The sequence below is a fragment of the Gopherus flavomarginatus genome, chromosome 4 (genome assembly GCF_025201925.1).
Source record: "Gopherus flavomarginatus isolate rGopFla2 chromosome 4, rGopFla2.mat.asm, whole genome shotgun sequence".
NCBI classification, from domain to species: Eukaryota; Metazoa; Chordata; order Testudines; family Testudinidae; genus Gopherus; species Gopherus flavomarginatus.
This window is the reverse complement of record NC_066620.1, coordinates 209588622-209614941: the sequence shown is the minus strand read 5'-3', so window position 1 is coordinate 209614941 and position 26320 is coordinate 209588622. Positions and strand designations below refer to the sequence as shown.

At 47.2% G+C, this 26320-nt stretch overlaps 2 protein-coding genes across 3 annotated transcripts in view; both read right to left on the bottom strand.

The window, feature by feature from the left end:
- Positions 1-8429: 8429 nt before the first annotated feature.
- SOX7 (SRY-box transcription factor 7) lies at positions 8430-12803 on the bottom strand. Its single transcript, XM_050948898.1, has 2 exons — positions 12528-12803; positions 8430-11360 (listed from the first exon to the last, which is right to left on the bottom strand). Exons 1-2 carry the CDS (start codon positions 12763-12765, stop codon positions 10456-10458), a joined length of 1143 nt encoding a protein of 380 aa, XP_050804855.1. The 5' UTR covers positions 12766-12803; the 3' UTR covers positions 8430-10455.
- Positions 12804-18675: 5872 nt separating this feature from the next.
- The window catches only part of PINX1 (PIN2 (TERF1) interacting telomerase inhibitor 1), a 76568-nt gene continuing 68923 nt past the window's right edge, over positions 18676-26320 (bottom strand). For both annotated transcript variants that reach the window (XM_050948911.1, XM_050948912.1), the window contains exon 7: positions 18676-21455. In XM_050948911.1, coding sequence (XP_050804868.1) covers positions 20847-21455 — 609 coding nt within the window. In that variant the 3' untranslated portion in view covers positions 18676-20846. The remainder of the gene's footprint in view (positions 21456-26320) is intronic.

The following is a 26320-nucleotide window of genomic DNA, read 5'->3' as shown; positions in this document are numbered from 1 at the left end:
ATTTCATTTGGTGAGCCCTAGGTCTTGTGTTATGAGATGTAGTAAACAACTCTTCCTTATCTACTTTCGCTACACCAGTCATGATTTTATAGACCTCAATCATATCTCCCCTTAGCCGTTTCTTTTCCAAGCTGAAAAGTCCCAGTTTTATTAATCTCTCCTCAGATGGAAGCCATTCCAGACCCCTAATCATTTTGTTGCCCTTTTCTGAATATTTTCCAATTCCTATATATCTTTTTTGAGATGGGACGACCACATCTGCATGCACTATTCAAGATGTGGGTGTGATGGATTTATATAAAGGCAACATGATATTTTCTGTCCTATTATCTATCCCTTTCTTAATGATTCTAAGCATTCTGCTGGCTTTTTTGACTGCTGCTGCACATTGAGCAGACATTTTCAGTGAACTACCCACAATGACTTCACGATCTCTTTGTTGAGTGGTAACAGCTAATTTAGACCCCATCATTTTATACGTATAGTTGGGATTATGCTTTACTTTGCATTTATCAACAATAAATTTCATCTGCCATTTTGTTGCCCAATCACCCAGTTCTGAGAGATCCTTTTGTAGCTCTTCTCAGTCTGCCTGGATCTTAACTATCTTTAGGTGTGTTGAAATGTTCCACCTGTCCACCAAAGACATGCTTCCCGGATCATTGTTCTGATCTTACAGCTTCCCGGAGCAGCTCTGTACAACTGAAAACACTTAGGGTGAAATCCAGGCTACTCTGAAGTCCACAGCAACACTCCCATTGATTCCAGTGGGTCCAGGATTTCACCCTTTCAGGACATGCAGCATGGGCCAATGCAAGTGACTGGGTTCCACCTCCAGCTCTGGAATCATAGAACCATAGAATATCAGGGTTGGAAGGGACCTCAGGAGGTCATCTAGTCCAACCCCCTGCTCAAAGCAGGACCAACCCCAACTAAATCATCCCAGCCAGGGCTTTGTCAAGCTGGGCCTTAAAAACCTCTAAGGATGGAGATTCCACCACCCCCCTAGCTAACCCAGTCCAGTGCTTCACCACCCTTCTACTGAAATGACTTGGTTATGTGATCTCAGGCAGGTCCGTGCCCCTCAGCTTCCCCACCTGTGAAGTAGGGTTAAGGAGACTGCTCACCTCTGCAAAGCATGCTGAGATCCAGAGTGGAAGCCTGAAGGACTGTCACCATAACGGGCTTTGCCACACGCGCTGCTTTATCAATGACACCGAGGCCCTTCACCGTGCATACGCTATTCACTAGGAAGAACGTCATTTCACGTCCATCTAGGAATGGCAGAAGTGTCATTCTGCTTTTCACAGAACTGTCTTGTTCTGGAGCCCAGCCCTGCTGCATAAAAGAGAGAGGGAGGCAGCACAAAAGGCTCAATTATAAATAAAAAAGAGGTCCCAGCCTGGGCTGGTGTTTACAGATTTTTAGAGAAATTATGATATTTGCCTACTGAGTTGGGTGCCATTCCCTCTCCACCCACCAGCTGGCTTCCCCTGCTTAAAACCTCCCAGACAAGTGTTCCCCACTCACCATTCCTCAACAATGCTTCTGTCACCCACTCTCATCTTGCTTATTAGTCACTGAGGTCCTTTATCTCAGAGATGGGCCTGAAGCCAATTTCCAGCCCTGGATCTGGGTTGGGATCAGCATTCACAGCCTAAGCCTCTCTCTGCAACAGAATCTGAACTCCAAATGTGAATGCTGTGATCGCTGGGAAAGTTCCCATTGGAATCTGTGAGTTCAGGAGTCATCAGACTTGAGTGCTTGTTTCACCCCATTATAAAGGGATGGGGGCAGATCACACTCTCTGTTAACATGGGGGGCACTCCAGAGTAACTCAACTGATTTCAGTGAAGTGACTCCAGTTTTACACCAGAGTAACTGAGTACAGAGTCCGGCCCACTGCATTCAGATCCACACTCTTGTTCTGCCCGACCTTTGCTTCATAACAGACATGAGGGAGTAGGGTGACCAGATGTCCCAATTTTATAGGGACAGTCCCAATTTTGGAGTCTTTTTCCTATATAGGCTCCTATTACCCGCCACCTCCTGCCCCGACTTTTCACATTTGCTGTCTGGTCACCCTATGAGGGAGGGGCCCACCATTTGCACATTTCAAGGAGCGCCTCTGTGCTTTCCTCCATTGGCACCCAGCTCCTGCTTTGTGCCTTTGAGCCTGTTTTCATTTTCCCAGCATTTTGTCCCGGGGAGGTGAGAGGGAGCTAGCAAGGGAAAACTTGGGAGTTCCAGAATTGTGTGGAGGGAGAAGTTATTTTTTCTTGACATAAACAGCCGGGTTTTCCCTCGGTCCTTTACTTGAATCGCGAAGGTAGGACCTGGACTCATAACATCCGGCAGGAGGGGCTGGCGTTATCAGGCAGGAAACACTCAGCTCTGGGCACATCCTCCCCACACTCCCTGCAGCTCCCATTGGCAGCGCTCAGCAGGAAAAGACTCAGCAGCTTGTCTCATTCCCTCCTCTTAATCAAGGGAGGGCCTGAGCCTGATGTCCTAACTCAGGGGGAAAACTCTCATTGTCCAGACCGGGAGAGCTCCCGGAGTAAGGGCTTGCTGGGCTGGTATGGGACAGGCAGAGCCAGTGCAAGGATATTTTGTGCCCTAGGCGAAACTTCCACCTTGCGTCACCCCCCACCTCCCCCTCTCAGAGCATCGTTTATTATATATAAACTTTCAAAAATGTATACAGTAGTGTAAAAAAAATGGGGGACACTGCTTTTTGGCACCTACAAATCTTGGTGCCCTTGGTGGCTGCCTAGTTCACCTAGTGGTTACACTGGCCCTGAAGGGAGATGTGGCTCCACAATAAGGAGCTAGAGAAAATCTTCCTGTTACGAGTTCTATTCCCCCACCAAAACTCCACTCCGAGTGAAAGGAGAAAACAACCCCACCTCATTGTATTCACAGCATTCAGTGGGTCCAATAAAACAGGGCCTGTGGCTGGGAACCAGGAGATCAGGGGTCTCCACCACTGACTCACGGTGTAAGTTCAGGCAAGTCCCTTCATCTCTCTATGCCTCCATTTCCATACCTGTAATACAGGGACAATGATATCCCCACTCCCTTGTAAAGGACTCAGAGCTCTAAGGACCCTGGACGGGTTTGTACACGGGGCAGCAAACCCAGCCCACCAACCATACAGCTGCAGCCAAACTGCTATTTTTAGCATAGGCAAGTCTACTTCAGCTGGGAATTGCACCTCCAGTTCAAGTGTAGACATAGCCATAGTAAGAGACAATCCTTGCCCCAAAGAGCTTAGCGTAAGGCCATACCTGTGCTACAGAGCCCGTACTGGCACAGCTATGTCACTGTAGCCTCAGCCTGCACCAGCAGACAGGGAACACCGCTACCCCAAACAAAGTTAGCCCTGTTGCCACAAGCAGTCTCCTGTCAACCTAGCTGTGCCTGCACGGGGGGAGGGGAGTGTCAGCAAAGCTGTGTCAGGGCAGGTGGGGTTTTTTTGTACCCCTGACCAACATATTTTTTCAGTGTAGACCAGGCTTCAATAGAGAACACAGACAAAGGGATCATTCTTATCCCCATTTTATAGATGGGGAAACTGAGGCACAGAGAGGTGAAGTAACTTGCCTGGCGTCACCCACAGAGTCTGTGGCAGCACTGGGATATGTACCTAGTTCTCCTTGACCACAGCACCAGCCTTCTTTCCAAATGATAGGACTGCTGCGATGAGAGCCTCTCCCACCCGTGAGGGCGTTGCCTATGCTTGACTGATTTTGCTATCCAGGCTGCTGTTGCCACTTGCAAATCATAGAATCATAGAATGTCAGAGTTGGAAGGGACCTCAGGAGGTCATCTAGTCCAACCCCTTGCTCAAAGCAGGGCCAACCCCAACTAAATCATCCCAGCCAGGGCTTTGTCAAGCCTGACCTTAAAAATCCTTCTCCTCCTGTGACAAATGGTCACTCCCCACCTCCAATTAAGCCAACTGGGGTTCCACTGAAAATATCCACCCCCAACTTGGGATTCAGTGAGCAACAGCAACCCAGCATATGGTGCTTCTGAACTGTCGGGCCCTGCTTTAGAATCTAGTCTCCTTGGGGCTGGACTGTGCCACGTCCACACTAAACACACAGGATGCAAGAGAGCGAGGCCGTGTTACACCAGCTGGGCCCACTGACTACTCAATAAATGACCCCCCACATAGCTAGGTTGATTCTCACTCAACCTTCTCTCCTCTGACATCTCGGACAAAATGAGATCTGGTCAGACGTCAATCAAAGAGGCACAGAAAAGGATTGGTGGCCCCTCCTTCCCCATAGTGGCTGAGTTAGGACAGATTCAGCTTCAGCAATTCTGGCCTCAGTGACTGAGAAGAATCACCACCTGTTCTGTGCATTTAAAGGAAATCGGTTCTCCTGGGAGGCCAGGCTCATGACACACACTAACTCCCAGACGGACTGAATTCCAGGGCTATCCGGGAAGGGTGAGGTCATGATTGCTCAGAGTTACTCACAGTGCAACTCGCACAACAAAAATATTGACTGCAGCTTGAATGTAGTGAAGAAAACCGCTGCCCTGCTGGTTCAAACAGTGGGCTTTGAGGCCCCAGCCCAAGGCTATAGGTGACTTTTCCAATTCTCCTCCTCCTCCCTCCCATCCCTGCCCTGGATCCATGCCAAAAACCTGCAGTAGAGATAGGGTTTGAATTCCCCCTGGGCTTATTTTCATTTTCACTTCCCGCCCAGTGCAACCCGGAGGAGACGCCCGACGCATCTTAGGAACAGGAGATGGAGAATCGTTGCCAGCCTGGTGCAAAGATGAAGCCTCACGCTAGGTCATTCTGGAGAGAGTGACCAACTGCTGCAGGGGAAAGACAGACCCGCATAGGGTATCAATGTGGAACAAGCTGAACTCTGAGATGGCCACATCACAAAAGCCGCCACCACAATAGGCTCGTACTGGGCTCTCCTTGGTATTTGCAGCACAGGCCAAGGACTGAGTGGACATAGAAATGGCAGGATGTTCCTTACCATGTCAGATGGCTATTTATTTATTTGCCAGTAGCCCTCATCTCAGATTGGATCCCTATTCTGCAACGTGCTCTACCTACACAGAGTGAGGGATTGAGAGTCCCTGCCCCACAGAGGGGAAATGGTCCCTGCAGGTCTGATTTGAGAAACGTTGTTGGAGGACTGAGTGGGAGGCTACCACTTGCTCATGCCCTGTTTGGCGAGTAAATAAGGGACTGTGCCTTCCAGGGTGCCATTCCGGCACCACTGAAACCCTAGAGCTAAAAATAAATTCCCAAGAGTGCTGACTTTGCAGAGTTAGCTACCTAGGAGGAAAACAGAAAACTCAGTTTTGCTGTGACTATTAAGACGGTCAGGAGATGGGTTGATGGCACTGATCACGAATTTTTCTTTGCAGAAACCACTCCCGTAACCAGGTTCTGATACAGAAGCAGATTTCCCCAAAGTACGGATGTGCCCAATGTGCCAGTTTTGTCTATTATAGAGTCAAACCCAGCGTTCGAATTCAGATCCAAATTCCCCCAGCATCCAAGGTTTTTGATTCAGCCCAGCTCTGCTACAAGTAAGGTGTGTGGGAGACTCACGCTGCTTTTCCTTGCGTGATTCTGTTTTAAACAAGGGGGCACAAAGTCATCCCTTCCATAACGCCACAGAAGTCAGCCGAGTTAAACCAAGGATTAAGCTAGCTTCTGCCCTGCAAGATGGATTAGAGGGCTTAAAAAATACCTGTTACATCTTCAGACCAATAGGTAAGATGCACCGGATGTGATTTTTCTGAGGTGCTGAGCACCCATTGCTCCACGTGACGTCAATGGGAACTGGGCAGCCCAGAAAATTAGACCCAATAACTGCATTAGATACATATAATGTAATACTTGGTTATAACTTACCTAGAGACTCATGATGGGAGCTTTGTTGGCTTGTTACAAGCCCCAAGCTCTAATTTCCTTGTGAGGCTTTGGTGCATGTCTGTTGTTTGTACCGTTGCTGGGCTGGGAGACCGACTGGTTTGGATAAAAGAGCAGTTTGCATCCTTGCACCCACCAGGAATCCAGACTGCCTTCAGGGGGCGCTGCTATCCTTACCTCCTTAGACAGATCTACTCCTAAGGTAGGCCGCTGGTGAGATGCTCCTCGGTGGTCATTACACAATCTCTGTTCAGGAAACAAGACTCTGTCTATGAGATGGGAGGAGAAATCAGGCTGCTTCTTTACTATCAAATCAGATTGCAGGCTATTTGGGACAGGGAACACGTCTGTCTCTGTGCTTTAAGCCCCTAGCTCAGTGAGGCCCAATACTGATTGGGTTATGGGTTAGGGTGACCAGGTGTCCTGATTTTATAGGGACAGTCCCAATTTTTGGGTCTATAGGCTCCTATTACCCCCCACCTCCTGTCCTGATTTTTCACATTTGCTGTCTGGTCACTCTAGTATGGGTTCTACTATAATCAACCCTGCTTGGTCTGTTTGCAGCATTTAAACCTGCAATCTCCAGATCTACATGCATGAGCCCTCACTACTTCAGCTGAAAGACTACGTGGGGGATTTTCAAAAGCACTTAGGTGACTTAGAAGTACAAACCCCACTGACTTTCAATGGGGCTAGTGGGGTAGGATTTGCAGAAACACCAATCTGACCCAGGAACAGAAATCACCTTGCAAATCAATGGAAATTTTGTTTTTGAAAATCTCACCCTACATTTTGAATTTTGCATGCACCCTCTTCTCTTTCCCAGGAGCTGACTAGAACTCCTGAACCAAAGAAGCCCCAAACGCTGGGGTATTCGAAAACTAAATCCAGATTGGATTTTGCAGCTTGAGTTCACTTCCAAGCTACCCTATGAATTTGGAATCTATCCCACATTTGATAAAGGAGACTTCCTTTTATGGCTCTGATGCTCTCTTGCTTTGAAGTCATCCCTATCATCTGAGTGGCAGCCTGGTATTGTGGTTGAAGCATGGAAATAGGAGTCTGGAGGTGTAGGACCCAGTACTGACTCTGCTCCTGACTCGCTATGTGACCTTGGGCCAATTACTTAATTCCTCTATGCCTCAGTTTCCCAACTTGTAAAATGGGGTTAGGAATATCAACTCTGCAGGATTGTGAGGGTTAATTCACTCATGATTGGAAAACATCTTGCAAAGTGCTCCTTCTGGCATAGTTCTCTCAAACCACATGCACAAAGTTTGAGTGTAGTATATTGTGTCCCTAATACTTATCAAAACTCACTTGAACAATACAGACGCATCATAGCCACAGAAGTGTGTATGCTGAGGAGCAGAAACCAAAGAAGAGGCTGTGTCAGTGAGCAATGGATTTCTAGGTAGCTTTCCTTAGTGTCAGTCACCCTTCTGGCCTTGTTGTATAGATATTAGGGTATCATGAGAATGCTTGGTCTGGAGCATATAAAGCCGGTGAACTTGATTAGTTTGGACTCCCTCAAGACTCACTCCTCTCAGAATTCATAGTCACCCATCACAAGATGTCTCGGAAAACTGGCTCCTACCCCATGGATCTGAGGGGAAGAAAGAGGCCTTACAGACATATATGAGTCCATGGACCCGATTTCAAAGTCCTTACAAGGCAAAGCTTCAAGTAAAGTTTTGCATGGATGGGCTGTAGGTTTGGCCTGCAGGATCAGGTGAGGGATAAGGGCTAAACTCTCGTCTGTTACACCAGTTGAGTAGAGAGGGATCTGGATCTGTCTGTAGAGCTCTTCACCCACTATGTCTCAGAGTTACAATTTGAAACCCATCCATCACACACCCCTGCGTTTCTTACCTCCCCTCTTTCACACTTCTTACATTTCACACCCACAACTTCACCTTTGGAGACTATTCACCCTGATTCTCCAAGGCCCCTTTACGTCACTCTGGCAATGTAAAGAAAGGCTCATAAGGGGTGTAAATGTTTAGTGTAAAGTGTCCTTAGTGCAAATAAGAATCGTGCCCTATAGACTCATATTATACTCAGCAAAACAGTCCACATATTTTGAGGTCCACTCCTATGCCAAGTCAATGGCAAATTCCCCATTAACTTCAGTGGGCCCCCAAATTGTGTCTGGATTGGATCCTGCAATCCTCACCTACACAAAACTCTGATATGGAAGGGTGCTTTGGGTAAGCAGGAATGCACAATCAGGTCCCTTAATGAGACTTCCACTGATACATTGGAAAGGGAAAAAATATTTCAAATTGTGACTTAAATTAGTCCTGGATCACACAATTTTTAAAGATGGCCACAGGCCCCTTTTATTAAAAACAAACAAACAAAAAAACAAACAAACAAACAAAACAAAACAAAAAAAGAAGAAAAGTTTGGCTGAAAATTAAAAAAAACCCCAAAGCACCATCGAGCACAATAAATGCTTTCCCTTTGAGCAGTTTTGTCCAGAACTACAGCAATCTAAATGACAAAACAGTCATTGTATAAAAACATATTTATTTAAATTAAATATTTTATGCGAACTCATATCTACATGCATTCAAAATGCATAAGAGTCACACACAAAAAAGATGGAAAGTGTTAGCTTAAAAGTTGTGGTTTTTTAAAGTATTATTTGCAATTATATTATCATTTGCAATTAATTATGCACTCAGGATTGAAACCAGAAAATCATAACCATGCTACTAACTAATCATAACCAAATGTCATACAGTAACCCTAAGATTAATCATGATACATAACTGATTTAAAATAAAATGTCATCTTTATGAAAAAAGAGCAATACAAAATATGACGGAGAAATAATGGAACATACAAATCAATGTACAGCTATATTACAACCAATAATATACTGATGTAAAGAGTGGGCATTTCATTTCTAAACTTTAAGTATTTGCCTTCAAATGATGCTTGATACAAATGTGTCTGCTCCGTATCATCTCTTTTCCAAAGTGCTCATCACAATAAATTCTTTCCAGCTGTAGCCTCAGGTAAAGGGGACATGATGGGATATTACTCAGGTTCTTGGCCTTAAGAGTAGCTATTACGAAGGCCACCCATGGCTACGTACATGGGAAATTACTTGTAGTGACTCAGGCAGGGACCGATCTTGCTCCCATTTAACTCAGTGAAAGCAGGATCAGAGCTTGGTGAAACTCTGTTTAAAGAGAAGTCAAGCTGAATTTTATAGAGTGCGCAAAATTCAGCTTCAAACAGAAGCTGAGCCACAAACTTAGGACTGGAGCAGCTAGCAGTCAGTCTATTATCACAAGACCATGTTGTGTCACTGCACCACAGTTCCAGTTATCGGGAACCTCCTCTCCCACTCAAGTTGTTCAGGGGGGTGGGGTGGGAATGACATCAGGGTTCCACCCTGGGTCAGATCTTTCTTTCCTTGGGTCTGATCTTTCCTTCCATACATCCTCAGAGTTCCACTGAAATCCACAAAAAATTTCAGGAGCCAAAGGGACACAGAGCGGGGCTATGTGGGCGCAACAGATTAGATTAGATGCCTTTGCATACAGAGGACCAAATACACTGCTAGCACTAGGGAAGTCCAGTGACTTCACCGGAATTGCATTCCTTATGCTAGTGCGCACTCGAAAACTCCCGGCCACTTCCGGGAGTACATAGGGAATGCAAGACCAGGCCAACAGAAAACACACATGGCTATGAATGAAAGCCTCAGAGCTGCCTCTGGTTAAAGCTCTTCACAGAGGGTAATTACGGGAGAACAGGACATTCACGATCACCTGGTCGTATTCTCGCTGTACAGCAATAGCTGGTTGTGATAGTCACCACCTTAGCCAATACTGGGACTGGAATTGGAAACCTGCATTACTGAACTAGCGGCTACAGCTTGAAGAGCCAGGTTCTGTAGGTACGGACAGTAAGGGAGTCACGCCAGCAGGCCCAGAAGGCGGCACACACTGACCAGAGAGTTACATTAACTCCTTTGCCATGTCTTTGCTTTTCCCCCATCCCTATCACAAAGGCATAGTGCGACACAGAACAAGACGCAGGGGCTGATTTTTCAGAGGAGCTGAGAATCTGCAGCCTCCATGGGATCCAGCTGGAATTGAGGGAGCTCTGGGCTAGATCCTGGAAATTAGGAGCCTAAATACCTTTACGGAGCTGGGCCTCGGTGCCATTGAAAAATCAGACCCACCATCCAAAGACTTGCCATGCTTATACAATAAATTGGTTGGAGGACTGTAGCCAGTGACCAGCTGGCCTGGAAAAGGGACTTGACCACAGACCTTTTCTGAAGCAGAATATCAAATACCTTTTAAAGCAGGATATTTAATATTGATGCCAGTGGATGTCCGAGAAGCAAAATCCATTACCTAGGACAGAAAGGAGGCCCCCAAACTGTTTCAGTTCTGACTTGGCAACCCTGAGGTGAGGAGCGAGGTGTCCACCAGCTGTTGTGTACATGGAGCCATGTCAGTAATACTGTAGGGTCTGTCCTTAGCCAGTCCACAGGCCCTGCTCCTTCTGGCCTAAGAGATGCTGTAGTTGTTGTAGTAAGTAGCAGTGGCATCTGCTAGGACGGAGATGAGGCTAGTCTCTGTAGAGGGCGAGCCACCTGCAACCTGAGACACCTGGACGTGTCCATTGATTATCACCCCGCTGTGGTCTGAGTGGCCAGGAGTGTTGAGATACTGGTCAAACTCATTGCGGTCCATCTCCCCCAGAAGTTCTGCCTGGCTCAGCTGGTCCAGGCTGTCAAAGCCATGGTGTTCAGGGGGTGGGGAGAGCTGACCAAGATGGGCATGGAGGGTGGGGGGGTGGATAGGGTGGAAGGCTGGCGTGTAGTAGGTGGGAGGAGGAGGAGGGGGGCAGCTGGGGATTGGGGGGATCATGGAGGTGCTGGGTTGAGGGATGGACATGGGGCCAAGGGGATGGTGGTTACACTGGAGGGGGCTGGGGGAGTACTCTGGAGAGTAAGGGGCCCCAGTCATATCAGGGTGGTGATGCTCCTCCGGGCACGGGGAGGAGAAGAAGCTCTGCTCAGGGTCTATCACATCCAAAGGGGACATCTCAGGCGGGGTGGGCAACCCGTAGGGGTAAGTGTCCATGTTGGTGCTGCTGCTGCGGCTGGCCTGGGCCTCCCTGTAGCCCCTGATGCTCTGCAATACTGGGCTAGGCGAGTACTCACCCTGCCCCTCCTTTTCCCCCACTGTCCTGCCGCAGGCCCCCTTCTCCGGCACCGAGTTCTGATCCCTGGAGAGGTTCCCCAGCAGAAAGCCTGGATCCACTCGCTTGCAGATCCGTTTGACCTGTTTCTTCCTCCTGGGCCGGTATTTGTAGTTGGGGTAATCTTGCATGTGCTGCACCCTCAGTCTTTCCGCCTCCTCTACGTAAGGTCTCTTCTGGGAAGGGCTCAGAGATTTCCAGGACTTGCCTGCAACAAGGAAGGAACAAAAATCTGCTTAGAATCCACAGCTGTGGCATCTGCGCTGGGCATGGAGGGCCTGTTTCCCTAAGCACCCAGAGCGCGCTGGCTGGGACCAAGGGACAGAGCCTAGTCTTGTACAAACAATAGTCAAACACCCTCTGAATCCAAATGAACTGGGATTTGGCCTCAAGGCAGCGATATGACCTTACACAAAATGTTGGGTCGAGGGGACTGCACGAATCCTACAGCTCTAGGGAGTGGGACACCCCCAGGAGAGCAAAAAATTAAGAGGTTGGAGCGGGAAGGCGAGAGCCACGTGTGGCTGGTGTCCCCTTTAAACAACCGCTTTGATCAGATGCTCCATGACTCGCGCCCTTAAACTAAATCACAGCCCTGCCCAAGCTGCGGGGAAAGCCCCTGGCTCTGGAATCAGACCAAGCCGAGTTCCTGCAAAGCGGGCAGCTCGTTTCGTGCCCTCCAGCCCCAAGAGTCTGACCACGAAATAAAAGGAAACAGACCCAACGCGGGTGGCAGTTTCCAAGGGGAAAGATGGAAATAATCTGCCCCTGGGGGGCTGGACACACGTAGACAAACAAACCCAATGAAGGAAAGTTAGTTACACCCTGGGAAGCCACCCGGGCCAATGAAGGGCTGCGGGCAGTTCGGGAAGGGCATTTCCCCCCGGGGACACAACTGGAGAAAGGGAAAAGAAAAGACCGAATAAATCCCTGGTTTTGTTTTAGGATTAAAGCCCCATGGCCCCGAAGATCCGCTTCCCCTGGGTCAGGCGGGGTCTCTGCGCCCCCTGGGGCTAACGAACGGGGCGGATTGAAGAGTTCGCAAAACTAACCCGACCTGACAACTTCAATAAGGCGCCTCGGGGACTTCTTTCTGCGCCCTGTGCTCCGGGCCCGGAGTCGGAGCGGGGTCGCCCAAACGCGGCCAGGATCCGGGACACAAAGCGCAGAACCGGGGCCGGGAGTCGCTCCGCCCGGGCTGTTGTGTCTGGGCCAGGCGAGCGCCTGGGAGTCCAGCCCGGCAGGGGAGGTCACGGGGGGCGAGCCCGGGGCAGGAGCGTGGGGTCCCCCCCCTCGTCGCAGGTCTGACCCTGGTCCCTGCGGGGCCACCGGGGCCCGGGTCCGGGCCGCGGGCAGCCCGCGGGCTCCGGCTCACCGAGCATCTTGCTGAGCTCCGCGTTGTGCAGGTCCGGGTTCTGCACCGCCAGCCGCTTCCTCTCGTCCTTCGCCCACACCATGAAGGCGTTCATGGGTCTCCGGATGCGGGGCTCCGAGCCCTTCTCCCCCGCGGAGCGGTGCGCGGCCGGCGGGGAGAGCCCCTCCGGGAGCTCCGCAGCCAGGCCGGGGCACTCCAGGCTCTCGGACCACGGGCAGGAGCCCAGCAGGGAAGCCATGGCCGGGACACCTCTCGCTTCCCCCCGGGGCCCCTAGCGCGCCCCGCCGCCTGGCTCCGGCCCCGCTGCAGCGCCCGGGGCTCCCTGGCTGCCCCCTCCGGCACCGTAATCCAGGGCCCCCGGCCGAGCTGCACCCCGCAGCCCGGGCTCGGTATTTATGAGCTCCTCGGAGAAGCTTCCTCCAATGACACCGAAGGTGCCTGCGGCTCCTCCTTGTTTTCAAACTCCGGCGCCCCAGCCAGGAGGCCTGTGAGCAACTTCTCCCTGCGACCTGCCCGCAGCGGAGGGGCTGGCTCAGCCCCGGGGGGGAGCCCCCCCCAGCCCTCCTCCAGCTGCTTCTCCCACCTCGGATCGCTGGGGCGCCCTTCTCCTGCCCCCAGGGGACAATGCAACCAAGCGAGCAAGGCTCCAACTCCGCCTGCCATTCACAGAGCAAGTCTGGTGCTGGGGGCACGGGGGGGGGGGGGACCGGACAAGCGTCCAGGTTCAACATCCAGCCACCTGCCTACTCCAGCCTGCAGGAAGGTGCCCGAGGGATGAGCCAGGGCATAAAAGCAGCGACGCGTGGCCCCACCGGGCAGCTCTGCTTGAAAGAGGGAAGAAAAGAAGACGCGGAGCTTTCAAAAAGATCTGAATTCTCCCGCCTTAGTCTGCCTGCAAATTCAGAATAGGACAAAGGCTTGGTGTGTGTGTACACACACACACACACACACACACACTCTCTCTCTCTCTCTCTCCCACACTTCTCTCGGAGTCCAGGATCTCACGGCCCTCTGCAAAGCGGAGAGCTCACGTTACCCTTTACTTGCAATATAGGTAAACTGAGGCACGTGGACGCGACGTGGCTTGACCAAGGTCCAGTTGCCAATCAGCTGCAGAACCACTCATGCCCTGGGCCCCGCTGCCCCAGCCACCAGCCAGTGCGGCCGGTTGTCTGACAGTGCTTGTTTCTGACGGGTCGGGCGGGCCCCAGACCCCAGGAAATCTCCGCCATGTGGATGCCTGGGGGCCGCAGCCCAACAGAAATCAGCTGAAGGCACCTGCCAGCTTTATGGGGACCTTTAACTAGACCGAGACCGACAGCCCTTGCTGCTGGGCGACTTGCCCCCGAGCTGTTTATAGACTTTGCTTGAGCTTCAAATTCACCATGCAAATAATGAATCCAAGGGGCCCTGAAGGCGACCTGGTTTTTGCTACCCACAAAGACCCAAGCAAAGTCCAGGCTCCTGCTTTCCCAAGACACTGGGAGCTAGGGGTGACCGGACAGCAACTGTGAAAAATCCAGACGGGGGATGGGAGGTAATAGGAGCCTATATAAGAAAAAGACCCCGAAATCGGGACTGTCCCTATAAAATCGGGACATCTGGTCACCGGACTGGGAACCCCTCACAAGAAGGGCCTCCCAGGGAGACAGGAAAAGCCAAGCCTGCAAAAAGAAACGAGGACACACCTGGTCCCCCAGCCCTACAGATCCCCCCTTCTCTCTCCAGAAGCATGAATTTGCCCTCTACAATCCAGCCGCTGTCACCCCCCACCCCAGGTGTAAGATTTTGTCTCTTTGACAGCCCCCCGGAGATTTTGCACCCCTGCGCATCCCTGCTTGGAAATCCAGGACGTCTCAAGTGAAAACAGCATCACCCCAAAGCTGTCGCTTAACAACAAACCAACCAAGAGCCAACAGCAGGTGCTGCTTGTGGGAAAGAGAACTGGGGATGAGTTTTAAGAATTGTTTGGAAAGTTTCACCCAGAAATGTGAGGTGTAAATACCACCCCCCCAATGCACCAGAGACCGAGGTGCAGCCAACCCCAGCCTGCAATGGGATCGGAAATCCTCCTCGGGGGCTAGGCGGTGGCAGGAGAACTAAAAGCCAGCGCCTCTGCCGCGCTGAGAGGGTTCTGGTTAGACCCTGGGTCCCTGTATGACTCTGACCCCCTGACACGATTTGCAGCACTTGAGCGGCTCCCGGTTGAACGCTGGAGGATTTCCTACGCGTGCTGCCAGCGGCCAGGCCCCGAGCTGGGGAGGCATTTCCTTCAGCCGGGGCTCAGAGGCGTTTCAAAGGGTCGGGAGCCCCCTTGGCTGCTCTGCACGGAGAGTCCCAGCGAGCCCGGCGGGGTGGACAGGCGGGCCGCAGACAGGGCGATTTCAAACACGTGTCTCGGGTTCTGCGGACACTTGCCAGGTTACAGGTGATCTAACTGGTGGCGTGTAAACGTATTGCGCGGGCCCAAGATCCGGCGCAGCGTCCTGATTCCTAGACACTCCTGTGTGCATCCTCTGAAAGTAGTTCGAGCGGGTAAACTGGGAATTTTATTACGACGGTGGGGGCAGAATTGCTGGAGAAACGGCGGGGAGTTATTTAACACCCTACAAAAACAACCGCTGTTACGAGGCTCTCTCGGTAACCAGACTTTGAAAACTGCGCGGAAACATCAACATTTTCCAAGGGAAACTGATTAAATCTAGTTATTTACAAGTGGGTTTGATCTCAGTCTCTGTTATCGGAGAACACAACAGGAAGGCAACTTCTCTGAAGTCTAAAAGGCCCAGGAGATTTCCTGGATGTCAAGACAGATTTTTAAATTCCTTTAAAAAACAATCAAGGAGGTAGTTAGTCCCCCAGTCTGCGTTTTGGAGGTCTGGTCTAGAAAGAGCAGCAGCAGCAAACTTCCGGGGAGGAATCCTACACGTGCAGCCTGTAACTCCTGGTAGCGATTGGGCTCGCAATTCAAATATGCCCCGGACTCACTTACCTGACTCTTATCTGTCTCCAGGATACGGTGCACGTGTGCAGTTAGTGCCTTCAGAGTAATCCAACAGGGAACATGCATAGCTCTCACGGATGCAGTTTGCCCACTGCAGTTGCTACAGAGGGACTTGATCTGAGATGCTTCAGTTTTTATATGTGGCCATTGGGAACCACTAGGAAAGGGATAATAGACAGAATATCACAATGCTACAGTATAAATCCACCGTACTCCCACACTTTGAATACATCGTGCAGTCCTGGTCACGCCATCTTTAAAAAAAGAGATATTAGAATTGGGGAAAATTACAGGGCAGGCTACAAAAATGATTAGGGGATGGAATGGTTTCCACGTGAGGCGAGATTAAAAAGACTGGGACAGGTCAGTTTAGACAAGTGATGATTGGGAGGGATATGACAGAGATGTATACATTAAAAATGGTGGAGAAATTGCAATTATTTGTCCCTTCACATAACACAAGAACCAGGGCTCACTGAATGAAATTAACAGGCAGCAGGTTTAAAGCGCACATAAGATAACGTTTCGTCACACAATGCAGTCAATCTGTGGAACTCATTGCCAGGGGATGTTGTGAAGCCCAAAATTATAACCGGGTTCAAAACGGAACTAGATACGCTCCTGGAGGATAGGTCCATCAATGGCTATTAGCAAGGATGGGTAGAGATGCAACCCCATGCTCTGGCATCCCTAAACTTCCAACTGTCAGAAGCTGGAACTGGATGACAGGGGATGGGCTCACTGGCTAAATTTCCCTGTTCCGTTCATTCCCTCTATGGCATCTTGCATTGGCTGCTCCCAGAAGACAGGGGCCTGGACTAGACGGACTATTGATTTCACACACTATTCCATGCTTCTGTTCCAACTTTAAGCCAGAAGTTTTGTCACCCCTAAGAGTAGAGTGAACTCTAGCTAACAGAGTTCTAAGCCAATTTCAGAGAAAATTCAGTGCCTGCCTTTCAAACAGATAAGCCTCAGCGCCTGCAACCTTGAGCAGGGCATGTTATAAATGTGGGGTGCCGTTGGCCACAGTTCACTTGAGATGCCCTCACACTTCTCCATGCACAGGGAGCTAAATGGGGCAGCCAAAGTGCCTCTGCTCTTATCTGCAGGGACTAACCTCCCAGGAGTGGCTTGATTGACAGGTCCCTTTCTGGCTGAAACCAAGTGCAGGACCTCAGCCACCTGCCTGCCCTCTGCTCCAAACACTGTAAAAAAGGCAGGAGCATTTTCGCCAAGTCTAAAGACTTAAGCCAGAGAAACTACTGTAAATGTACTTTATTACCTTCACTGCCATTCTGGTCAATTCCACATCCTTAGGATTTGAAAATTGGTCAATTTCATATTTTCAGATGTTTACACCTGACATTTCAGGGTGTTGTAACTGTGGGGTCCTGACCCAAAAAGGGTTTTGGGGGCCCCAAAGCTGCTGTATGTGGGGGGGAGTGGTGCAATGTGCAGGATTGCCACCGTCAGTTCTGTGCTGCCTTCAGAGCTGGGCTCCAAATGCAGCAGCTGCAGAGCTTCCTGTAGCAGGAGGCTCCCAGGTAGATCCAATCTCCTCCTTGCTAGGATGCCCCACCAAGGGGCTCCTAGCTGCTAGCCATGGCCAGTGGCAGATTAACTGTGCCCAGGAGCTCCAGCCAATTTGGGGGGCCCTAGAAAAATGGGCACCCCAAGGCCAGGCAGTAACCACGGGGGACAAAGCCCTGAGCCCAAGCGCCCCGAGTGGGCCATATGGGGTGGAAGCCCCAAGCTAGGGTGCCCTGAGCCCTGGCAGGAGCTGCAGGGAGCAGAAGCCCTGAGCACCAGAAGAAGCTGCGGGGGACTCAAGCCTCAAGCCCAGGTAGTCCAAGCCCTGGCAGATGCCACAGGGTGCCCAGATGCTGACAGAAGCTACACGGATGGAAGCTCTAAGCCCAGCTCCAGGGCTGCTGCCACCCTCACTGCTGCCTCTGGAGGTGGCTCCAATTTCCCCATTGAAAGTAGTGGTGCAGGGGAAGGACAAGTCCTGTCTTTCCCCAGCCCAGCCTGGAATAGCAGTTAGGAGCTAGCTGAGACACTCCCAGCAGCATGGGGAGATGGGATTTCATGGGCAAGTGCTTAGTTCACGGTCCACATCTTTACATGGCCATTGAATTGGTAGGGCCTTAGTCATATAAGTAGATAGATCTAGGTTTGTATAGTGCACAGTGGGGTCCTGGACCATGGGAGCAACTCCTAAGTGCCATGATAATGTAAAGGAATAACTACTACTGAGATCTGGAATTTCTTCCGCAATCTTCCTCTCTGTCTCTACCACATTTGAGGGGCTTCGCAAGGATACACGAGAATGAAGGAAAACATTGCATCTCTGATTTTTTTTGTTGTCAGACAATTTGATTGCCTTTGAGAGATAAGTTCCATCCCGCACCCTGTTTAAACCTGCCCTGTAGGAACATGTAACTTTCTGAGTTACATCAAGGCAACTATGGCCATGTGAAAATGTCACTTTTCATGGTGACCTTGGCAGTATGATCAGTAGCAGTCTGGAAAGCCAGCACCACATTTTAATAGCTACCACCTTGATTCTGGCACTGTGCTCTGCGGGAGCAGAACCCTGCACTCACATGGGGCCCCACTGACTTCAACAGGACACTGCACTGCATCCATGTTGCTAGCTACCTAACTGTCCCTGGAAATTAGGTAGATTGGGGTGTAAGTTCTAACAGCATTTGCACCAGCAGTTAATTATAAAACAAACAGCAAAATACAAAACTATACTTGCAAAAATGGAGGCCAGTTAGAGAACACCTTTTTCAAAAGGCTTTCTCCACTTTTGGACCATTGTTAAAGAAATATTCCTCTTCATGACAACCCAGATTTACTTCAGCTTTGAAGGACTTTCTAGTATGTAAAATTGCACACTCTTCCTGGGTTAGTATGAAATTTGCACTTCTTCTTGTACAAGCAGAGAATCTTTGGGCCAGATTTTAATCTCAGTTACATTATATTTAACTGCTGTAAATTCACTGCCTTAAAAAGAAGTTACTCCTGATTTTACACTTGTTTTGACTGAGATTGGAATCTGGCCTTTTGTGTCTCCAGAAATGTTAGTATCTCAGTGAAGTCCAATACAGAGAACAAACAAAAGATCAAAGTTAATTGGGGAAAAAACCATTCATTTAATAGCATCTTTGAGTTTTAATTCATCCACGATAAATGCAGTAACACTCAGCCAATGCAGAGTTAAAAATCAAGGTCAAAGGTCAGATTTTGGCCCTCAATAGGCAGCACTCCTATTGGGAGCAGTAAGTTGCCTGTGCCATTCTGCTTTGCTGATCAGAAGTAGGCCCACACCACTTAAAACGCTCACGCCGCAAATCACAGCATGTTTAGCTGGCCCCTTTCACTGAGAAAAATGACTCTTTTTTTCTACCTCAGGTCTGCAGTTTATTTGGAGTTCTGTAGTAGACTCACACTGTGCAAGTGACATGTTGCTTATGAAAGCCATGTAGCAGCACCAGCCATAGCAGCATCATGATGGCCAATATTTGCATAGCACTGAAAAGTAAATGTTACAGGGATTAAAAGGCAAACAGTTCAGTGTGGAACGTAGAGGTAGCCAAAATCTGCTTTTCTATTGATGTAAATCTGGAGTAATCCCACAGCAGGAAATGGCTATGACCAGATGGACAAAGAGGCTGCATTTTTCAATTGTGTTAGCTTGACACAATTGCAAAGGCCCAGTGAGATGAAGGTTAACAGGTCTGAAGCAATGTTAATGGGCCGTGTTGCAGCACAGGCTTCTCTCAGGCTACAGCACGGCCAGCTAATGCAGGTTCATACACGTTAGCCTGCACCTCAGTGGGATTTTCAATCATGTTACACTAACACAATAAAAAAAACAAACCCTCCCCTTTTCTCTGTCAGGACAAGGCCAGTGGAGTTACTCCAGATTTAAAAAGTGGTGATATAAAGAGAGACTGGCCCAGACTCAAATGCACAGCTGCAATAAAACAATATTAAAAGCCAAGCTCTACCTGGTTACACTGACTGAAATCCAGAGTAACTCTCCGGACTTCAGTGGAGTTCCTTCCTGGTGTAAATGAAATCAGAATCAGGCTCAAGGTTTGTAAAAGGGTCCAAGGGAAAATGCTTCTTTAGGCCCTGATTCTGCCACCCTAACTCCAGTATCTCTTGGCGATGCCATCACTCTATCTGAGTAAGTGCACCGGAATTTGGTCCTCAACATTTACACTTGTGTACAAAACTGCTCCACGGGAGTCGTGTGTCTCAACATTAGCTGTCCTCCATTTCTAATGAATAGCCAGTTTAAAAAAAATAAATTTTAACAGCTAAATTGTACTAATCAATTAGGTTTTCCTTGTACAAATGGCAACTCCTTCCCTCAATGCATGTGAACAGCTGCATTTGTTTACATTTTTTTGCTAACAGGTATGCCACATACAAAGCTTCTCAGGTGTGACATTCTGAACACGGAATGGGTCAATGTAAATACCAGAATTGCGGCCTGAAACTCAAAGTTAAGCTACATGGACGAGGCTACTAAAAAGAATTCTTGTGTAGCTCTGTAACAACATAATACCTACCTGGCAATAGTTAACTACTGGCTAGGGAACAAAAGGAACTATTTCGTTCCATTCTCCTGCACTGACACATGGGCATAATCCTTTAATTAGAGCAGGCATTTTAAGAGGAAGCAAAATTCATTTTAGCTGCAAAAGGAAATCAGTGAAAAGGTTCTACACATCTATATGGCACATGCTCAGACTCACAGAAGGCAACTGCACTGGCACAAAAGAAACCGGGTGATAAAAAAATGCAACAGAATTAAATTTTTGCATGGCTGGGAAGAGGGCAGTGGATGGGGTAGTGATCTGCAGGCATTTTTTATTAGAACACAGTCCTATTCTTTTCTCACAGTAGCAACTGGTGACTGACTTCAGTGAAATGATACCACTGTAAGCGAGAGTAGATTTAGGTGACTGTGCTAAAGTATAGCTCTTGCTGGTGTGTGTGTGTGGGGGTGTGTGTGTGGGGATGTGGATTACTCGAGCACAGGCAGAGCCTAACTACATGTATGAACTGTTGTCCAATAGTTAATAGCATGCTTCATCCCCACCTATGACGAGACAATGTATTCCCGCCCTGCCAACAAGAGCTGTGTTTAAAGAGTCTGAGGTTTCAGTACTGACAGAGAGTGTGCTACACATGGGATGAACTACATTTTGATGTCTGGCTAGCATTTACAGAAGGCTTCATATTCAACATGTCGACCTCTAACAAATTCTGAAGTCCAAGATGGTGCTAAGTTAACTCAAATGTTTCTTGTTTTTTCTCTGCATTCCATCGACATACTCAGCTGCCTCTTTTTTCTGCTTTTTGTGTTTTTTCTTATATGGTTTCTTTTGCTTTATTTCAGAGTCTTCTTCACCAAGATTTTTCCTGTCAGATGTTCCAAGGTAAATTTCTCCACTCCCTGGGAAAACACAGGAATTTCCATCACAACTGACATCTTCACCTTTGCGTGGATCTTTAGCTTTCTTTTTCTTTTTCCTTGATTGGTATTCAGTGTTTGCTGTCTCCAGTTCTTCTTCCCACAAGCCATCTGTTCTGGAGCGTTTCACCTTTGGTTCTTCATAACTGTTCACGTTCTCTGCCTCAGCATTTTTCCGGCTCTTCTTTTTGGATCTGGTTTTCAGTCCTTGTGAAGACTCTAAGTCTTCAGCCGCAGTCGTGCCAGGATCAGCTAACTCACTCTCTGGTTCTTTCTGGAATTTCTTAAGTTTTGCCATGCGCTTGGCAAAATACTCTTGCACTGTCATGGTGCTGGTCACTGTATTACTATGGTCCACTGGGTTGGCCATCCCATGGTCTTCTTTTCTGTCCTCTTCCGGAGAATCCGCACAGGTGTTGTCCTCCTGGGGGAAATAATTTAAAGGCCATCAGGGAAAAGATTTTCAGCATATGGATTTAAAGGTTTTTTTTTTTTTTTTTTTTGCATTTCAACATCTAAAGAGAGAGAAAACAAGAAAAGTATCTCGGGTCAGACCCTAGCCCCTACTCAGAGTCATGGCAGAAGTCCCATGGATTTCAGTGGGAACAGGATCTAGAAATTAGTGCAGTGTGAAGGGGACAGGGAACCAACCAATCCACCTTCTTAAATTGTGGCAAGGGAAAGGAGAGACCATACTACAGTTTTTGTGAACATTGCCAATGTTTTGGTATCACACAAGGGGGTATACTGAGGAATAAGGAGATAAAATTAAGGCAAGGAACATTTAGAGACTTAAGGGGGCCTGATTCTTTATTGGTTTGCACCATATGCAGTCATCTACGCAAATGCAAAGCATGTTTAAAATGCTCCCAAATCCGAATAGTGTATTACACCCACTTTGCACAGGTACAAATGTCTCCACAAGATGCAAAATAGTGATGAAAAAATACAGCAAGCTCTATTAATCTGTGGCATAGTCTCCAAAGGGAAGAGGTGGAAACCTCATCCCCAGAAGATACTTAAAGCACTAGAACATATGTTGTAGGGAACACTCCAGCACTGGCAGGAGGAGATTGAAGTAACAAATCTCATCTAACACCTGTGATCATTTGAAAAGTTCTTTCATAACTGTTTCGTATCATTTCCCATCATTTCCCATTTGACCATAGTACCGCACTACTTAATATAGTTCATTAAGATTGCCGGACGCTTCTCATTATAAGACCATTTTCTGTTTTTTTCTAACTTTGCCAGGCTGACATTTTCCATGCCACGTGTCTGCCTCAGGCTGCACATTCTGGGAAGATTTCAGCAAAAATGGCTCACTGCTGATAATGAGGCTGGGGGAAAATAATTTTTTTCAATAATGCTCAAGCAACCTTAATTCTCGCATTTCTTAACTTTTGAGTGCTTGACTTTGCAACCTTAATGTTCCCTTAATATATTATATATTACACACACAGCAAAACTATCAGAAGGAACAAACTCCATTATAGGCCAGATTTAGCAAGGCTTTCACACCAAGAACCACTGCTGAACTCAACAGCGGTTCTACACACGCATAGTTTGAGAGGAGATTCTGTATTTAGACAATATACATAAAATAAGAAGCAAATAACCACTGGATTGAGTAATGAACATACTGGATTAAGAAAAGGATTAACTTTTTAATAAAGCGATAGAAATAAACTGGATTGAAAATACAAAGCATGTTATGGTGTCCATTATTTACAAACAAGCAAGAACAGATCTTGGAGTCACTGTGCATAATTCTCTGAAAACATCCACTCAGTGTGCAATGGCAGTAAAAAAGCTAGCCGAACACTGGGAATTATTAGGAAAGAGATTGATAAGACAGTAAATAGCATAATGCCACTATATAAATCTACGGTATACCTACACCTTGAATACTTTATGCAGTTATGGTCATCCCGTCTCAAAAGAGATATATTAGAATTGGAAAAGGTACAGGGAAGGACAACAAAAATAACAGCTTCCTTTTGAGGAGAGATTAAAAAGACTGGTACTTTTCAGCTTGGAAAGGATACAACAAAGGGGGGATATAATAGAGATCTATAAAATGATGACTGGTGTGGACAAAGTGAATAAGGAAGCGTTATTTACTCCTTCTCACAACATGAGAACCAGGGGCCATCTAAAGAAATTAATAGGCAGCCGGTTTAAAACAAAGTTTTTTGTTTTTTTTTTAAATGGAGATATACCTATCTCATAGAACTGGAAGGGCCCCTGAAAGGTCATTGAGTCCAGCCCCCTGCCTTCACTAGCAGGATGAAGTACTGATTTTGCTCCAGATCCCTTAAGGATTGAACTCACAACCCTAGGTTTAACAGGCCAATGCTCAAATCACTGAGCTATCCCTCCCCCCACAAAAAAAACCTAAAGTATTTCTTCACACAACACACAGTCAACCTGTGGAACTCGTTGCCAGGTGATGTTGTGAAGGCCAAAAGTATAATGGGGTTCAAAAAAGAATTAGATAAGTTCATGGAGGATAGGTCCATCTATGGCTATTAGTTAAGATGGTCATGGATGCAACCCTGTGCTCTGGGTGTCCATAGCCTCTGACAGCCAGAAGCTGTGAGTGGACAGTAGGGGATGGATCACTCAATGATTGTCTGTTCTGTTAATTCCCTCTGGGGCACCTGGCATTGGCCATTGTCGGAAGTCAGGATACTGGGCTAGCTGGACCCTTGATCTGACCCAGTATGGCCGTTCTTATCTTGTACCAGCACAAAGTGGGTGTAAAATGCAATCAAATCAGAATGGTAGCTAGCATTTTATAGCCACATCGATTTAAACTGCTGCACAGGGTGAAGGGCAGCAGTGAATGGGGAGAATATAAAACGACTGATCTCAAATACTGCAGTTATTGTTTGGTGGCATACATGAGTGGGCTCAGTCCTCTTTAGGGTATGATATTTAACTGGCTAGCTGAAGTGGGGTTTTCTAAGTTTTGAAGTGATGATTTCCAGGTACAGATCTTTACTCATGTCAGTAATATTTACTCGTGTGAGCAAGAATTTGCAGGTTTGTGTCATTACCAACGTATCAAGAGTGGCTACTTCCTCATATCTGCTCTCAAGAGAGTTATTCTAGTGGAACGAAAATAATGTTACACTTGAGATTCCAGTAATGTTTGCATGGGCACTTAAAAAAATTAGGTACTTTTTCCTCTAGGAATACACCTTGTTTAAAAGGGGGAATTTAAGCACAGTTAATGCAACTGTAGGACTCTGTTATTAAGAAATGTTATTTAAAGCTGAATTCCTGCTTCTCCCCCCACAATTTTTCTACACTTGATGAGGGCAGATGCCGGAAAACCTTGACAAGGCAGAATCCACAGAATAAATTGTTAGATTGTTAGCACAGCCCAGTCTTTGTAACAAGGTACCTTCCAGTTTGAGTCCTATCAAGCAACATTGGTGCAGATCAAAAATAGCTGCCCTGGTAAAGCAAATTTAAACGGGTCACTTTCTTTTCTTTTTCCATCTACCTGCAAGATGATTTTGACAACTTGCTCTACAAAATGACAAATGGTCTCCCAGTTTTCTCTGCAATGGACACAAGCCAAAACTGGCCCTCGCTGATATACAAAATGTCCTCATGGACAGAGTGTCACTAACCCTGGGGCAAACCAGGAAAGGATTTGTTAATTCCCTTGGCAAGTTCTGATTCCGACAATTTAATTACTGTAATTGAATGTGAATATTAACTGAACCTTATACATTTATTTCTAAAAATATGGTACAGAAACTTGTTCTTTGGCTAAGCCGATAACTTCAGAAGGCATTTGAGATCCCAGAAAACAAGCACACTCCACAGAAATTCCTGTATTGATAAGAATTTTAATAACCATGGGCCACTGAACACAAAACTAGCAGGGCATGGAGACAGGGAAGGAGGTGCCAACCCTAAAAAAACCCCTTCAGTTTAGGGAAAGCTTATGTAAAATCGTAAATCATCTGGAAGGGCAGTTAAGTGCCAGAAATGTTCCTCCTCCCCTCCTATGTTGTACTTGATTAAGAAACCATGGAAACATCCTAGAACTATACACATGGCTTCTGTCCAACCTCTAGAAAGGTGAGATGCAGAATTACTTAAGTTTTTGCACTCTAAGAAACATGCTTTGAAGCACTAAGCATTTACTGATATTCAAACTTTTTACTTTTTTTAAAAAACAAAAAGCTGATTTCAATAATAGGTTAGCAGAACAACCACCTTACAGTGTGAAATCCTGGATCCTCTGAAGTCAGTGGCAAAAGGCCAATTGACTTCAGTGGGGTCAGGATTTCCCCCATGTTACCTTATACTTACCTAGCACCTTTCAGCCCAAAGTGAGTTACCAGCTATGTATAGGAAATATTTCACCCACCACTGAAATGCAACCACCTTTGGTAGGGAAAGGGGCAGTTGTTAAAAGACACACAGAAACTTGACAACAGCAGAGGAGAGTAAGAGCTGAGTTAGTGGCACAGAAGTCCAGACAGAAAAAGTGGGTCCCACATGTTTCTAGGAGGGAAAGCAAGGCAGTAATAAATCAATCATCTACAAAATAACTGGTGGTTACTATGTAAATAACAGTGGATCTTGTGTTACTTCAAACAGGTTCATGAACTCTGAACAAGAGAGAAAGCTGTTCTTAATGCCTTAAGGACAAGATCGGGAGTTAGAAGATCCAGATTCTAGTTCAACCTCTGCCGCTGACTCACTATAACACCTTGGTCAAGTCACTTTACCTCCCCATGTCTCAGCTGCCCTGTACGTGACTTAACAGCAGTTGTCACTTACATGACTATCAGAATTGCATGGAATAAAAAGTACAGTGGCACTGAGAATGGCATAGTAGAATAAGGCTGAACATATTTTTAATAAGGATTGTCGATTAATTGCAGTTAACTCATGCGGTTAAAAAAATTAATCATGATTAATTTCAGTTTTAATCACACTGTTAAACAATAGAAGGCCAACTGACATTTATTAAATATTTTTGGATGTTCTTCTACATTATTAAATATATTGATTTCAGTGACACCACAGAATACAAAGTGTACAGTGCTCACTTTATTTTATTTTTATTACAAATATTTGCACTGTAAAAATGATAAACAAAAGAAATAGTATTTTTCAGTTCACCTCATTCAAGTACTGGAGTGAGATGTTTTATTGTGGAAATGAAACTTACAAATGTAGATATATTTGGTTACATAACTGCACTCAAATACAAAACAAGGTAAAATTTTAGTGCCTTCAAGCCCACTCAGTCCCACT

Bases quoted from the DNA above. Each gene is read 5' to 3' on its own strand.
- SOX7 (XM_050948898.1), bottom strand. From the start codon at position 12,765: ATGGCTTCCCTGCTGGGCTCCTGCCCGTGGTCCGAGAGCCTGGAGTGC. The intron at 11,361-12,527 runs GTGAGCCGGAGC...TCCTTGTTGCAG, and splicing joins GGAGCTCAGCAAGATGCTCG to GCAAGTCCTGGAAATCTCTG.